This window comes from Lasioglossum baleicum, chromosome 11 (assembly GCF_051020765.1).
Source record: "Lasioglossum baleicum chromosome 11, iyLasBale1, whole genome shotgun sequence".
NCBI lineage: Eukaryota > Metazoa > Arthropoda > Insecta > Hymenoptera > Halictidae > Lasioglossum > Lasioglossum baleicum.
In genome coordinates, this window is record NC_134939.1 from 11,313,298 (window position 1) to 11,328,446 (window position 15,149).

Below are 15,149 nucleotides of genomic sequence, written 5' to 3' on the forward strand. Positions count from 1 at the left end.
TTGTATTTTTGCTAAGTGCATATTCGAGTGTTATAAGGCTTCTGCAACTGTCGTGAGAAACCTGCACGCAGTATTCAATTGTGATTCCATTCAAAGGGTTGTAGCGTTGCTTTCCATGCTCGGATTTTTATTGTGAAGCGTTATAATGCATTTTCGGAGAATGAACCGAGTGAACTGTGGATCTTTGTGTCGGGTACCTTGAAAAGATTTGTCGATCTTTTTTAGCCCTGAATCTTGGAATCTCTTGAATTGAGAACATTCTGAATGCACTTTCAAGCGTACATTTAAAAATATACATATTATTTAAATGAAATTTTAGTCTTTGGAATTATTTGTTGTATAAGCACTGTGGAATTTTATTAACTAAAAGATTTTTCTTGTATTAAAAAATGCAGCGGAGATGTAAATCTGCATATTTATATTCGTAAGCTGAAGAGATTTATGCTTTCACTTTCCATTGCAATGGCGCATCGCAAGTGCATTTTCTCCGTATTATAACAGAAAAATGTTTCCGAGATTTATTTACTGTGTCAAGGTACTCTGAAGCGGACCGACTCCTGCCAATATGCGCGAAATGCAAACGGCATTGTTATACGCGAATTCAGTTGTTGTTTTCATTCATTTCCTACGTGACGTACATACGTGGCGAAAAAAACTGTAGTCTCTATCAATTTTGCAAATCGTATTATCGTAGTTGAAGTTCATTCGGGTACTTTCGACCGTGAAAGACATATTCGGAATTCAAACAATATTGAACAATTATTTCTAGATTCATTACGTATCAATAATATCTCGAATTTATTTTTAGAGCAAGACTGATCCTTGAAATAGAAAATGAAATTCTCTCTCGCAGCTATCGCGCTGTAAGCTGTTCCAATACTGCACGATTTTGTATAAACATCTGTTCTCTATTCATAACTGATAAGTTACGATAACGAAGATTACGAACAAGGTTCATTTTCCTAAGAAAATGGAAGTTCATTACAGAGCCTTCATTTACCTCCAGGCTCATTATTGCACAATTTAATAAACATTTACCATCACTCAAAGGGAGGAAAATGCTTGCAAACTTTAAAAAAAAAAAAGAGAAATAATTTGACACGGCGAGCCCATTAATTTGCAAGCTGATTGGCATACAAGGTTGCATAAACGTTTCACTGGAAGGGAGAAGTGCGACAAATTGCAATAAGAAAAAGGTGATAAATTTCTCCAAGAAAAGGGAAAATATTTGAAGTTGTCAGTTGCCCTGAAGATCGTTAATTAATTCACAACTTGAGCGCCAGACAAGATTGCATAAATATTAACGAACGTCAAAGGGAGATGGAGTAGGGCGCGACGAATCGCGTGATGACGTGTTCCTTAGGGGAGCAGTCCTGTGCCCCCGAAGTGAGGGAGTGTTCCGTTGAATATTTTAACTGTACGGCGGCTCGTTTAATTAGTAAACACGTCGAGCGGAGTGCGCGCAGCGAATGATCGATATTCAAATTCACGATATCAAAAACGTTTCTTGTCGGGGTGGCGAGAGAGGAGGTGGCTGTTCTCTCGCGAGTTGGAGTTCGCGGGGTGAATTTCCAAGGGAGACTACTCGACGTCGTATTATCGAGCCGATGCCATTCCAATATGCATTTATCGGACCGGGTCTCGATGGAATTGCATAGGAGTCACCGACTTACGGCGAAGACGCGGCCGGAATTATCGGATTTCCCGTCGGCGAACGCGATACCGCACGTCCCCGGAAAATGTAAACGCTTCTTTCCCCCTCTCCGTCAACCGGCGCGGCGTTTCTGTTTCGTCGGGTTTCGTTTCTCGTTCTCTGCGAACGATACCAGAGAGCCTTATCGGATCCCCGGGACATGAACCGCCGAGGAAAGACTCGGGAACGAACCGGGTCCATGGCGAATCGTCTGGAAAATTAAGGCTCGCCACCATGACAGAGCAAGGTGAACAGGTATGTGTCACAGTCTGCGGATCAAGGGATGAGAAAGGACGACGAACGCGGGTTTATTTGCGAGATAATGACTGGACAGTTAAGAGGGGATCACTGGGACCACATCATTTTGACGGCAATTCATTTTTACCACGTTTTTATTAGCTCGCTTTCTTGTTTGTCTGTTTGTTTGTCTGTTCGGTGGCAAATTTTGCAATTGATTTTAAACTAACTTCCTGATGAGCTAAAGACTTGAAATCGGTTACATGGCTCAGAACTGGATGACGATGCATTATTAAAAAAAAAATTTTTTTTAAAAGTCTATCCGTTTCGGAGAAATATTAGATTGAAAATTGTTTGTTGATTCGGTGCGGAATTTTGATGATGCAGTCTAGTTCCTTAGTTTGTGAGGATTGGGAATGACTTTAAATAAAGAATGGTAATAACTCGTGGGCAGCCAATGTTAATGATTTTGAAGAAATCTAATTAGCTAGGAATATATAAAAATGTTTTGCCTAAAGTTAAAGTAGTATTGATTTCAGTGCAGATTCTGATGCAGAAGAAAATTTTTGGAAATCAATTACAAGGAACAGGAATCAAAGAAAAATGTGAAACCCGAAAATATGCGAGCATGCTTTTCAATCAATCCAATATTAAATCGAGGACCACCCCACGATAAATTTTCAGTCAGAAACTTGCACACTTTGCTACGCGAAGAACGAACACCCAAGTCTTTTGTAAAATTGCATTTGCCAAGAAACAAATAACATTAAGGGATCCACTGAATATATTTTTGACAGTTACTTTCCCTTTGTATATGAAAGGATTAATAGTGAACGAATCAATCACAAAACACCCCATCGCAATTCCGTCAACAATCCCAAACCAAGAGATCGATAGCGCGCACGAAAAACTTCTCGCGAGCACATGGTTGCATTAAAAATTGTTCAGTATATTCCACTTTCGCAATCCACACAATCATCACCAAAATATCAAACTGTCAACAATTCTCGTCTTAAAAAAGTCTTCATAACCTCACTCACTCCTTACATAAACAAAAGGATATCTAAAAATCAACTTCGAAACACGCACATTGGTTCTCTACAGCAACATGTCATGGGTTATGACCCCATAGAAACATAAGAGACTGCCACATAACTCGGTTAAAAAAATTGTTTAAAAATATCGGATACATATACATATTTTTGGTGTTAATAAATGTACAGCAATGTTCCATCCACTCATTTCTGCCATGCATACACATTAAGCAAATTGATTAATAAGCGAAGCGATTACACAATTTATTATACGAAATTAATATATTATACGAAAGTCTTTGGTAAACAACACACAGAAAAAAATTTCTCACTTACCGGTGTGACAGCTGAGACACGTCGGAAGCCGACGGTACGTAGAAAACCAAAGAGAAAATCGAAAAAATGATTCGCACTTCACGGAGGTCCTGATAGATCACTGAACACGATCGAGATCCACGGTGGATCGTTGATAAGCCGGACAAAACGTGTGCGATGGAGTGCGTCGCGACGCCGCGTGCCGACTGAAGCCGTCGTTCTTCCTTCTGGGTGCTGGGTTCGCGACGTCGAGGGAAGGGGGACCGGGTGCGTCTGCCGACGCCGTGAACGCCGGGCGTCTCCCACCTAAGCGGCGTCCCCCCCCCACCCCTTTCCCAGACGCAGTCCACCCCTATTATTCAACCCCTACTGGCGCGAATCCGTGAAATTCCACGTGGTGCGCAATCGTCGACCGGTCGACGCTCGCGACGCCGAACGCGCCCTTGATTCTGCTTTTTGATCGCTTTCGATGGCTAGACGAGACTGTTGCGGTACTAGCCTCTATATGTTTTGGTACCATACTGGCAGATAGCTATAGCAACCCTGTGATACCAGTCGCTGGACAAATTAATATCGGCTTTGAACTGCTTTTTACCCCGTGCCTGTTGATCACTGCGACCGACAAGAGACGTGTCGCGTCGTTTGCTGAGGAATGCGGTGGATGGAGACTGGTTTGTGGTGCTGTAGAGATTGGGAGAGCTTTCAGAGATTTTTTTGAATGTGACACAACTTTTTATGCGATGGGGTGAATGTCAAATAAATATAGTGACAATGAAATTTATTTGTTTTAATATGTTTATGGTAACTGTACATCCGTTCTCCTCTAATGCGATTCATAACGTGGTTTAACGAAAGATATACGACTCTGTTTAAGAGACCATCGATGATCTAGGAATCCATAAATACGATCACGATTCAAATATTTGGACAGCCATAAAATTTTATACCCACAGGCTCCACGATGCTCCATAATATTCACCCTCCCGGATCACCCACGAACATTGAATTAAATAAACATCCAGAGACACAGATACATGTCTGTACAGAAATCTAATTCACTTTACGTTTGTAAATAGTGAAATCAATCGAGAGATTATCAATCACTCTGCCCACTGTTTTCCACCCACGCAAGGACGAATCTAACCCTATATAACATCGATCTATGAAAGCTGCGTGTGTGTAACTGCTATAAATAAACATAAAGTCTCAGAAATAATGCCAATAATATAGAAATGGTATTGGCAACCTGTAACCTTTCTAGAAACGTTAAACAATAAATAATGTGACACTAAACAAACACTTAAAGAAGCAATCTGAACAATGGAAAAATTACATATAATAAGTAAGTCGTCATTGCTTTATAAGAAGTGAACAACCACTAGCAAGCTGACTCTGCAATCCCGGAAGCTACTTCAATAATGTAGAAATGTCATACAATCTTTACTGTCCTGTAAACATCAAATAAACCTTCAGCCAATAAATTCAACAATTCCAAGGCACCACCTCAGTAATATAAAAATAATATACAGTGACTCCCACTAATATTCGGACGCTCTCAAAATACCGATAACTTTTTTAATATTGGACTATACGATTTGAACTTTTTTGAGAAGCTACAGCAATTAGTAGGGTTGCCAGATCTTCTATATTTGAACTTGATCTCCTATATCATATTTGAATTTTCAAAAATCTTTGTTTGAATAAAAAAGTTTAAAATGTGCTGTGTACCTCTTTTACTTGAATTCCTATATTTTTTAGCCTATCTCATATATCCATAATTGCAGTTTTCACTACTTCTTCTATATTTGGATAAAACATTTATGGCAACTCTAGCAATTAGTTCACTACAGGATGTGAGAAGAAATTTTTCCAAAAATTGCAATTGGTCGGAATTGCATAGAAAGTTGCAAAATGCAACTTTTAGTATTTTCTCTACAATTCCGACCAATTGCAATTTTCGAAAAAATTTCTTTTCACATCCTGTAGTAAAACTAATTGCTCTAGCTTCCCAAAAAAATTTGAATCATATAGTCCAACATTTAAAAAAGTTATCACTTTTTTTATAGCGTTCGAATATTAATGTAAGTTATGCATTTATGATAAAAATGAGTAGGTGTAATTTATATAAGTAAAAACATTAGAAAAATCTGAAAATACTGTCATTTGTAATATAAGTTTTATTTTACTCCAATTCATCGCAATTCAGGCATAAAATTTCTATTTTGCATAAAGATCCGCTGTCTAAATATAAGCAACCTGTCTACTAAAAAGTTCTACTAAAAAAATACCCTCAAAAAACAGACTCAACAATCTCAAAAATCATACAAGCAATCTGTCACAGTCCCATTAGAAAGAAAACACCCCCAAGCAACAGACTGAACAACCCCAAAAATACCACCACCAATCCGTCACAGGTCCATTCAAAAGAAACCACCCCAAGAAGCATCCTCAATACCCCTATCACTCTCCTCCGACTTCAAAAATAGCGCAAGCAAGCTGTCAACATACAGTCAAACCCAAACAATTCCAACAATCACGGCTACGGACCAAACAGCAGCATACCCTATCAAGCATGAGCAACCCCTAAGAAATTCCACGCCCACGACAGCGTGCATCCCTTAGCGTTAAAGTTAGGAGGCAAGGTTGTCATCCATCCTGAACCACCCTCGCAGATCGAAACGGTACCGTCGCGTCGTCGTCTAGAGTGTACATTGTGCAGCAAACGTCGCGCTCTGTCGTAGTCTGCGATGCACCGGGCGATCGATCGGGTGCAGTGCGTTTCCGCGAGGGAAGAGGATACAACTCTGGCTGGGACCGCGAGATAAACGAAGACAGGAAGCTTGAACGTGTAAGGGGTTGCTCCGGGGGTGAGCTCGAAGGAAGTGGAAGGAGATTCGAGGGGCGAGTGGGCGGGGAATACGGTTATAAATTTTGGGACTGGGTTCACGGGCTGGTGAAGGTCAAGAGCTCGGCCCCCAGAAGCTGCACCCGGGGTTATGCCAGAGGATGCTGCACCCTTCTCTCACACCCACAGGTTCGAATGGCGTGTTTTTCAAGTAATCTCGTAAGTGCTTCCGCGATGAGGTAAACTGGATTATATGCGGAGCCCGTACACAGAAAGTAGCCGGACGATTTTAAGCTCTCTTAGTCTCCCAGCCATTCGACTGTGAATGGAATAGTCGTTCTGGGGGATTGGAGAAGATAGTTCGGAATGGAGGAGTTATAGGGGTTGAGGTTCTTGAACTCTGCAATACGATGCTTTGTATTCGGCCGCGGCTCTGGGTCTTCGGGAACGTTCCAAGTGAGACGATCTGTGCTTTTATCGTGCTTGAAGATTTAGGAGGTGTGGGGAAATTAGTGTGTTGGTTGAAATAGTATTCTGAATAGTAAATAGTAAGTATTCATCATAAAGTACGCGTACAAGTTCAAAATAAAATATTTTATTTGATGCTGTATTTTATTTTAAGAATATTGAAAATATTTGTATTTTGTCTTTATTTTCAATTTTACATATTATTGCTGCGAGTGAAGGTTCAGCCGTTTGTTGAGACAAGGAAAGTTATTTCGGGAGTCTAGCGGTAAAATGGTCTTCCGTGAATTTTCTCGATCAATCCTGCTCGATTCCGCCGAAACATAAATGAACATTAAATTGACCAACGCAGCTGAATAAGTTACTTAGCCAACAAGCTCTAGGTCCTGCGGAGCTCACGCCAGACTAGTCTAATCGCTGCGGTACGCCTTCCACGAGGGTAAACGACCGCTGATGGAAATATTAAGAGCGTGGTTCGCAGGACACGCGATCGAGGGTGAAATAAAGCGAAACGCTCGACCTGGTAATACAGTCGAGTAAGCAGTCCATGGGTAACCATGACAAACAGACGCTAGCCAGGACTCGTCCCAATGAAATTGGCCATTAGTCGAGGTCCGAACACCCTCTGACAGCTGTCCCTATTCTGACGAAGGATACGGAAGGCTCCTGGGATCGGTGATCGAGAGAGAGAGGATCGATAGCCGTGATTCGCTCGCAATTCGTATGCGGAAGCTCCCATGGGCCAACAAGGGGTGGCCTGAGCGTTGATTGGATCGCAACGACCATGGTTCCGGGCTAAGAACGAAACGGACACGTTTACTGCGATGTAAACGTCTCGTTTTCTCGGACTTTTATTGGCCTTTTTAGGGGACACGTTGCTTCATCACCCTTTATTTGTTGGATCCCTGGGTCCTCGCTGTTTCTGCGAGATTTGGATCTCTACATCGTTAGCTGATTGTTATTTTGATTATTGTCGTTTACGACGACCTTCTGATACATTGCGTGAATGGTTTGCTGCACCACCGCTGGTTTCCTGCCAAATTTTGATGCATACTAGCTTTTGTGTTTGATATTTGTTGCAGTGAATAACGCTTTATGCTCGCTTTATGTGTGAACACTGCAAAATTGGAACAGTATCACGTGAGAATAATAAATGAATTTTATTGCGTGAAATACAACCGGCGACTCTGCGAATTGGAACAACATTCGAGAACGTTTCTGAATTATATACAGGATGAATCACAAATCGTGATCAGTAGAGATTACTTTATTAACTGTCTGATCGGAAATGTTTTTATCACCTATACATAGTTTCAAAAGAACGTTCGCGTGATTATAGCAAATTTTTTGTAAAAAAGAAGAAAGCAATTTTTTAAATGTTACGATACGTTACTGAATTCGCCTTGAAATCCTCTAACAGATAGGCGTAAAAAAATTATAGGTATTTACAAAAAATTGAAGGTGGCCTCGAAAAATCATAAAAAGAAAGAGTTGACGAAAAATTTGCTATAACCACGTGAAAGCTCTCTTGAAACCATGCTATACCTGATAAGAACGTTTTCGATCGGACTGCTAATAACACAGTAATCTCTACTGGTCACGATTCGTGATTCACCCTGTATAGGGGTGTGCTTAAAATTCATTTTTCAAACTGAATAATTTTGCTAAAAATCTTTAGCTGCGAATAGATACTTAAACCACAACTATTTAGATTGTCTAGTCGCTCTAGAATAATTTCGAATTGATGACGAACAAATTTTTGCTTCGGTCACGTTCGGATAAGATAGTTTGGGATTTCGCGTAAAGTGAAACGACATGCAACAGTAATGTAACTAGGGAGAACAGAACTTTCTCGGATAAATCGTATTTACTGCCATTGTTTTCCGTAAAAGTAAAAGATTAGCGTTAACCGTGGGTTACCGATGTGATACCGTTGTATTACCGTGTTTTTACGAGAGCGAGTTTGTACTTTCACCGGCCGGCGCGGTGTCTATAAACTTTTTTCACTGCAATGTATTTCCTCTCCGACGCATTCGAGCATTAAAGCTTGCCCGATGAGTACGTTTAATTACCTCCTTTCCTAAGTTGTAAATTACACGAGATTATATCTCTCTGTAAGCACACTGGTCTTCCAGACACATGTTTTACCCAATTTCCCAACCTCCCGTAGTAGTAACTACGAAACACGCGCGTTGGTAACTGTAATCAATGATGGGGAGGATTTAATTGGAATAGCGAACCGATGGAAGCTGTAAATGCTTCGAAGCCGAGTTGGATTCCGCGCACTAGAATTTAAAGTTTTTCGCCGAACTGTATAATATTACATCCAGAAAGGATTAAAATTTTTGGTCCCCTGAGTGGAAGTTTATTCCCCATTATTTGGAAATTTCAAGTTCTTTTTATATTATTTCGTTTATCAGAGAAAAGAAGACCATTTTACCTAATTTATATTTTCGAGTTGAAACTCCCTGACCCCTGACATTGTTAAATTGCAAAAAGAAGAAGCCTCCATAATCGCGGACCAAGGTCTCTGGATAATGTTGCCCTGCAGCACTCCGTGCGAATTTTTACCATACGAGGCAGTGTATCCATAAAAATAATAGTTCCGCAAGTTTCGGTGATAAATTCCGACCCCGTTCATCCTCTGGCTATTTATATGATTTAAGGAACGAGGCCTTGAACCTTCGCGAACGTGTCCGAGGCCGTTCGAAGTGTTCGCGTGAAAAGAATGGCGGTTTATCAGCTGTCGTCGCTGTGGTTTCAGCCACTTCTGAACATCCGATCGACTGTATCGAATTGTACACCCTTGTTCGAGTGTAGTCTGGTTACTTCTGACCAGGAGAAACATCAGAGAAACCACTAAAGAATTCATTCGAACAGATATTATTCTAGGCTGCACCTTGAAATCCTGTTAACTGCGAAGTGCAGTAGGTTTAAAGTTCATTTCCGGTGAGATTATCACGTGGCTCGTTTGCAACTTGATAGGTATCCGTGAAATTTGCATACATATATGAACTGGCATGATTTACTGCCTGTCGATATCACGCTAATACAAAAGATAGATCGCACTGCGTGTTGGATAGGATCAAATCGGTTCGACAACTGTTTTAGCGTTATCTGAAATAGTTTCAGTAAATGAGAAAATCAAATTTTCTGCTCTGTAGGAATAATCATAAATTGCATGATAGTATTCTGTGGACCCTTTCAAGCAGTGTTGGGCAAATTTTATTTTAAATAATGAATAATTAAATAATAAATAAACGTGTGATTTTAATTGCAAATAATAACTGAAATTTCTATTTAAATAAAAGTAATTTAAATAACTCCAAAAGTGATCTGTTTATTATTTATTTGCAAATAAAAGACTATTTATTATTTGGATTGAGGTGAAAATTTGGTCTTCTCTTATTTCTTGTATTTTGTATATACAATGAACATTTGTCAATACAAATAATAATTGAAATTATATTTGTAAATAACAATTAACTTTATTATTTTAAATAATTCATTTAGAGACTTGCTCAAATAATAAATAATTATTTTTGCTTTTTATTTGAATATCCAAATAACAAGTAACTTTTTATTTAAATAAATTTATTTATTGCCCAACACTGTGCTCTCAAGTAATCTAATATAGTTTAATGTCATGTTATTGGTAGGGGAATATGTTTGGAAAATCGTAGACTACCAAGTAAGTTAGAAACTCATTACTATCACTGTAAAAGCATAATACACCTTTAAAATTGAAGGTAAGGGATTTATCGCAGTAATTCCCATACTCGAAACATCGCTCCTATATTTATTTAAAGATTTATTACTCGAAGTGGAAACCCTCTCATATAAAGCCACGCGGTACTCGTGCCGCACCGAGAAAAAGGTCTAATTATAATTTAATTACTATTTCTAATTATATCCCGAGCACCGTAGGTGTGCTTAATCGACAAAACGCAAGATAAAAGGAAAACGAAATTTCACTCTACTGTTACTGGTTTATTGCCACAGCAAGTGCCTTGTAATGCACACGTAAATGCACCACGACCACGTGAACAATGCTCACACTCTCATAAATTAGGAATTACATGGAAAATACCGCTTTGAACGATACTGCGAAATTTACTCCTCGAAGACGCTGACAATAATTACAATGAACTATCGCACTGCGGAAAACACATTTGTGGCCTCTACAAACTTCCAAAACAATCTTAAAAGGTAAAAATATTTTAGACAGGAATAGCGACTCTTAAATCTCTACACAGTTCTAAATTGAAAAATTTCACAAATCGCTGAAAATTGCATCATGGTGAAATTTCATTCGTTCTCAATTTATAAAGTGTTCCGAGTCAATCGTTCGAGATGATTAAAATTTCCCGAGCTCTGTCGTCGAAACAGCTTCGACTGCAAGGGGTTAATTCCGTTCCTGATTCGTTGGAAGTATGTTTGAAGCTCGCAGAGGCTTCCGCGGTGCAATTATCGGTGCAGGATCACGATTTATTCCCGTCGTCCCCCTTCTTCTCGTCTTCGTCCGTCTCGTCCTCGTCGACGGACATATCCGAGCCCTCTTCCTCCTTCTTAATCGTTGTTTTCTCGCCGTCCGACTCATTCGATTGATCATTATGCCTTATTTCTTTGGAAGCGTTCTCTGTGCTGTTCTTTTTCTCTGGCTGTTTGTCAAACTGGCAATCGTCGTCCTCGACGACCTCCTGCTGCCTATTAATGGACCTGAAACCCCCGGGCGAAACGCTTCAATTGTAAACTGTTTATCGCGGCGATTATCGTTCACGAAAAGTGGAACGAAAATTCTGGCTCGCTGAATTGGTAATCCTCGATGCCGAAATGAATCGAAATGCTCGTTGTTTTCATTTCGCGGCACTAGCTATCGGATTCGTGTCGATCGGATTGTTATCGGGACTCTGAACAACTCGGAATTGCTTAGCATGATCGTACCACTTAATATTTTATTACAGAGCATCTTCGGAAATGAGACACTCAGATCAAGTGATTTACTGATTTACCTGCTGCGTTTTCTTCCACGTTTCCGCCGGCGAGATGTCCGTCTCCTAGATCCACTTCCTGATCTAGATCGCCGCTTCCTGTGCGATCTTCTGCACCTAGCATCGTGCACCTCACAATTTCTTAATTTGTTCGGTGTTCTATCAAGCCTGCCATTTCGACCTTGCGAAACTTCTCTGCTAGAGCTCTTGATATCTTTCAGATAATTGCCATCACTGACAAGATCCGAAGATACGCGAAGAACTCTATACGCTTGGTCTTTTGGAATTAGGTATCCCGACTCTATACCGAAGTCCAGGGCCTTTTGAATGTACTTCTTCATCTTCCTTATCCCTAGAATATTACCAAATAATAGCCAGGATTATTCATTACAATTTTTACTTTCTTTTGACAGTGTCGTATGGTCGAATGTTGCATTTTTTCTGTTTTACCACGTTTTTATTAGCTCGCTTTCTTGTCTGTCTGTTTGTTCGATACAAATTTTGCAATTGATGTTGAACTAACTGTCCGATGAGCTAGAGACTTGAAATTTTTAACATAGCTCAGAACTGAATGACAATGCAATATTTAAAAAAATTTTTTAAAAAAGCCTATACGTTTTTAGGAAATATAAACTATTAAATTTAACCGTTACATTTCACACACACAAGACTAAAAAGCAGAAAATAATTATTTAAATAAAAATAAATTTTTAAAAAATACCACGTTTTTAAAACGGACTAAAAAGTATAAAATAATTTTTCGTTTTAAATCTTACAAGTGTTTTCATAGCTATTAAAAATTCACTATCACAAATTTTCAGGACTATCTGTAGGGGTTTAGGAATCTGTATGGGGCTGGGAAAAATTATTTTATATTTTTTAGTTTGTTTTAAAAACGTGGTATTTTTAAATTTTTGTTTGAATGATTATTTTAAGTAAAACTTACCTTCACCACCATGTTTGCAGACGCACGTATTCATAACCGGTTCCTTGAACACTTCCCCCCGTTTGGCCAAGTACATTTTCGAATTTCCCGACTTTTTCCGTTTGTTGATCTTATGTTTGGCCTCGCTGACACGGGAACTCGGGGAATCCTGACCTTCGTTGGGACACTTAGGCGAGTGGGATGAGTAGCCGTTACGGTTGCTGTCATGCAAGGTCCTCCACTGTCGGTCGAGGAACTCGTACACGAGCATTGCGACATGTGGTTTACGGAGGCGCCCTTCTGTAACGCGATTATTTTTGCGTCACCGAGCAGATCGACCTCTACGGTATTATGGTTCTTCTTTCCGGTTCATCGAGGAGCCTCTGACCCCGCGGACATAGTTGAGGACATTTGCGCGGCCCTTTCCCTGCCCGAGTTTAACCTTTGCTTTGAAACTTTGGTTGCATTGATAAAATTGTTCGATGACTCGCGACGATTGACATTTTTTAAGGAATTTTGAATGGGGATGGGACATTGGGGTCGTGGGTATTTTTAATAATTTTGAATGAAAATGTTAAATTTTTCAGTGCTGAATGGATGTTGAACTTTCCCTTTTCAGTTCTAGGAGGTTCGAGAATTTTACGAAAGAGCTTTTTCTCTTGAACAGAGATGTTGAATAAATTCTTCAATTTTTAAATTGAAATAAATCCAGAAGGAACATATTTTCATACTGGAACTTGAATTGCATGATTTGTAAAATGTCGAGCTGAAAAATGTAGATCGAGAAGAAATGAAATAAATCGTTTAGCTTCGTGAAATAAATTGTCCAGCTTCCTTGATCCTAGAAAATGAATTCTCTGAATGCTGCAGTTCGTGGCTGAGAAGTTTAGCTCGAAAATTTCATATAAAAATTCCGATCTTGAGCAACGGCAGTCAAGGCTGTCTCAACTTTAGTAGTTTAGTTGAAAACAACTGTTGATCTTGAAAAGCGACACATCTCGAAAGTTTTTCTACCCTTGGAAATTTGTGTAGCTCCAGAACTCGTACGCAGGAATATTGTAAGAGCTGTAGTTTCAATATGTTTAGCTTTCGAAAATGAACGTACAATAATGAGTAGTTAGCGGATTTTATGTTGAAACATATTAACAAAGAAAATAGATTTCTATTTCACTTCAGATTATTGCAATTCAGGTAGAAAATATCTATTTTACATAGAGATCCGCTGTCTGACAACGAACAATAAATTTATCAAACCGTCACGTAGCAATTAATTCAGCCAGCCAATGCTGAAGCAGATAGACAGAATAATTCCAAATTACAAACACTAACATGAAAGTCTAACTTCAGTTCACAGTACAGAGAGTGAAAATAAATAATGATTACCAGACAGCGGATTTCGTGCATTTATGACAAAAACGAGTTGATGTAACTAAAAATAATAATGCTGGAAGAATTTAAAAATACTATTATATTATTTTCAACCTATTAAACAGCAAAATTGAAAAAATTGCAAAATAATATGGAGAGGAGAAGTGTGGAGGTAATTATTAAACAAACCTTCCGCCAGAGGTTGAAGAAAAAAGAATTAGAAGAGCGAGGAATGGTTACAGCTGAGAAAGGGGCAACTAAATGAGAAACCGGAGGATTTGTAGAATTCGTAGACACAGGTAAAAAGTCGGTCAATAGCGATCCGTAATCGAGTCTTTCGCGGAAGCTAAGAAACATTCAGCCCAATTACAGAAGTGTCGTAGACGATTGAATTAACCAAGTCTAGCGTATTCCAAGAGAGATTAAACTGGCTATATCGTTCCATTAGTATTTAATGAAAAGCTTTTTAATTCTGTCGCTGGGTCTTCCATTCGGAATTTAATTACATTTCGGATAGCAGAAAGTTTCACGGCGTTCCGACTTTGTTCACTCGAGACTCTCTCCAACGATTGCACGATGACACGTACCGGAGCAATCGGATTCGACACCGGTGTTTTTTGCAAAAATCGAATGAAGCGCGGAAACTAATTTCAACAAATTTTCATGCATCACTTACTCCTTTTGCGAGGGTCTCGCAGGGTTCCCTTTGCTTTCGCCATTTTAGTTTCCTGGGTTCTTCGAATTTTTTTTTTTTTGATTTCACTGTTTTCGAGGATGATCAGTCTGACTCAGAATTTTAGAATTTTCCCGGATCAGTTGAGTCGCGGCGCAGAATTTTGTCGAACGATTTCCCGAAAGTTAATGAAAGAGGATTGGCGGCTACCGATCCTTCTGTCTTTCTTTTTTCCTTTTTGTTTCTGGAAAAACAAATTCACGTTCGTTTTTCTTTTCGGCGGCTCGTAGAGTAGGCATGGCATTTCTCTTGCATCACACAGTCGATTTGTTTGTCGATCTATCGAATGTAAACGCTCAGGTTATAAGCGGACCCTACACGGTCAATCGGAATGACAGTTTTGTCGAAGATTGACATTCGGATTGATCGTGAAAGATTAATACTGATGAAATGGACTGACGGATTTCCAGATATTTGGAAATCCGAGCTTCAATCACAGGAAGTGGAGGGGAGACTAACAGGTTTTCTCTTTAAAAGACATTGCGACTTAGTTATTGGTTATAAAATTTCAACATTCAATACTGTCAATCTAATAATCAGTCT

General features: G+C 39.4%; 2 protein-coding genes across 4 annotated transcripts in view; both read right to left on the reverse strand.

Moving 5' to 3' along the window:
• The window catches only part of LOC143213517 (uncharacterized), a 108,594-nt gene extending 105,049 nt beyond the window's left edge, over positions 1-3,545 (reverse strand). For all 3 annotated transcript variants that reach the window (XM_076433442.1, XM_076433437.1, XM_076433440.1), the window contains exon 1: positions 3,301-3,545. The gene's annotated coding sequence lies outside the window, so the exon portion shown is untranslated. The remainder of the gene's footprint in view (positions 1-3,300) is intronic.
• Positions 3,546-10,452: 6,907 nt separating this feature from the next.
• Positions 10,453-14,781, reverse strand: LOC143213618 (uncharacterized). The gene is made up of 4 exons (XM_076433644.1): positions 14,550-14,781; positions 12,527-12,805; positions 11,602-11,932; positions 10,453-11,308 (listed from the first exon to the last, which is right to left on the reverse strand). The coding sequence occupies exons 1-4, from the start codon at positions 14,590-14,592 to the stop codon at positions 11,071-11,073; spliced, it is 891 nt and encodes a 296-aa protein (XP_076289759.1). The 5' UTR covers positions 14,593-14,781; the 3' UTR covers positions 10,453-11,070.
• Positions 14,782-15,149: the final 368 nt, after the last annotated feature.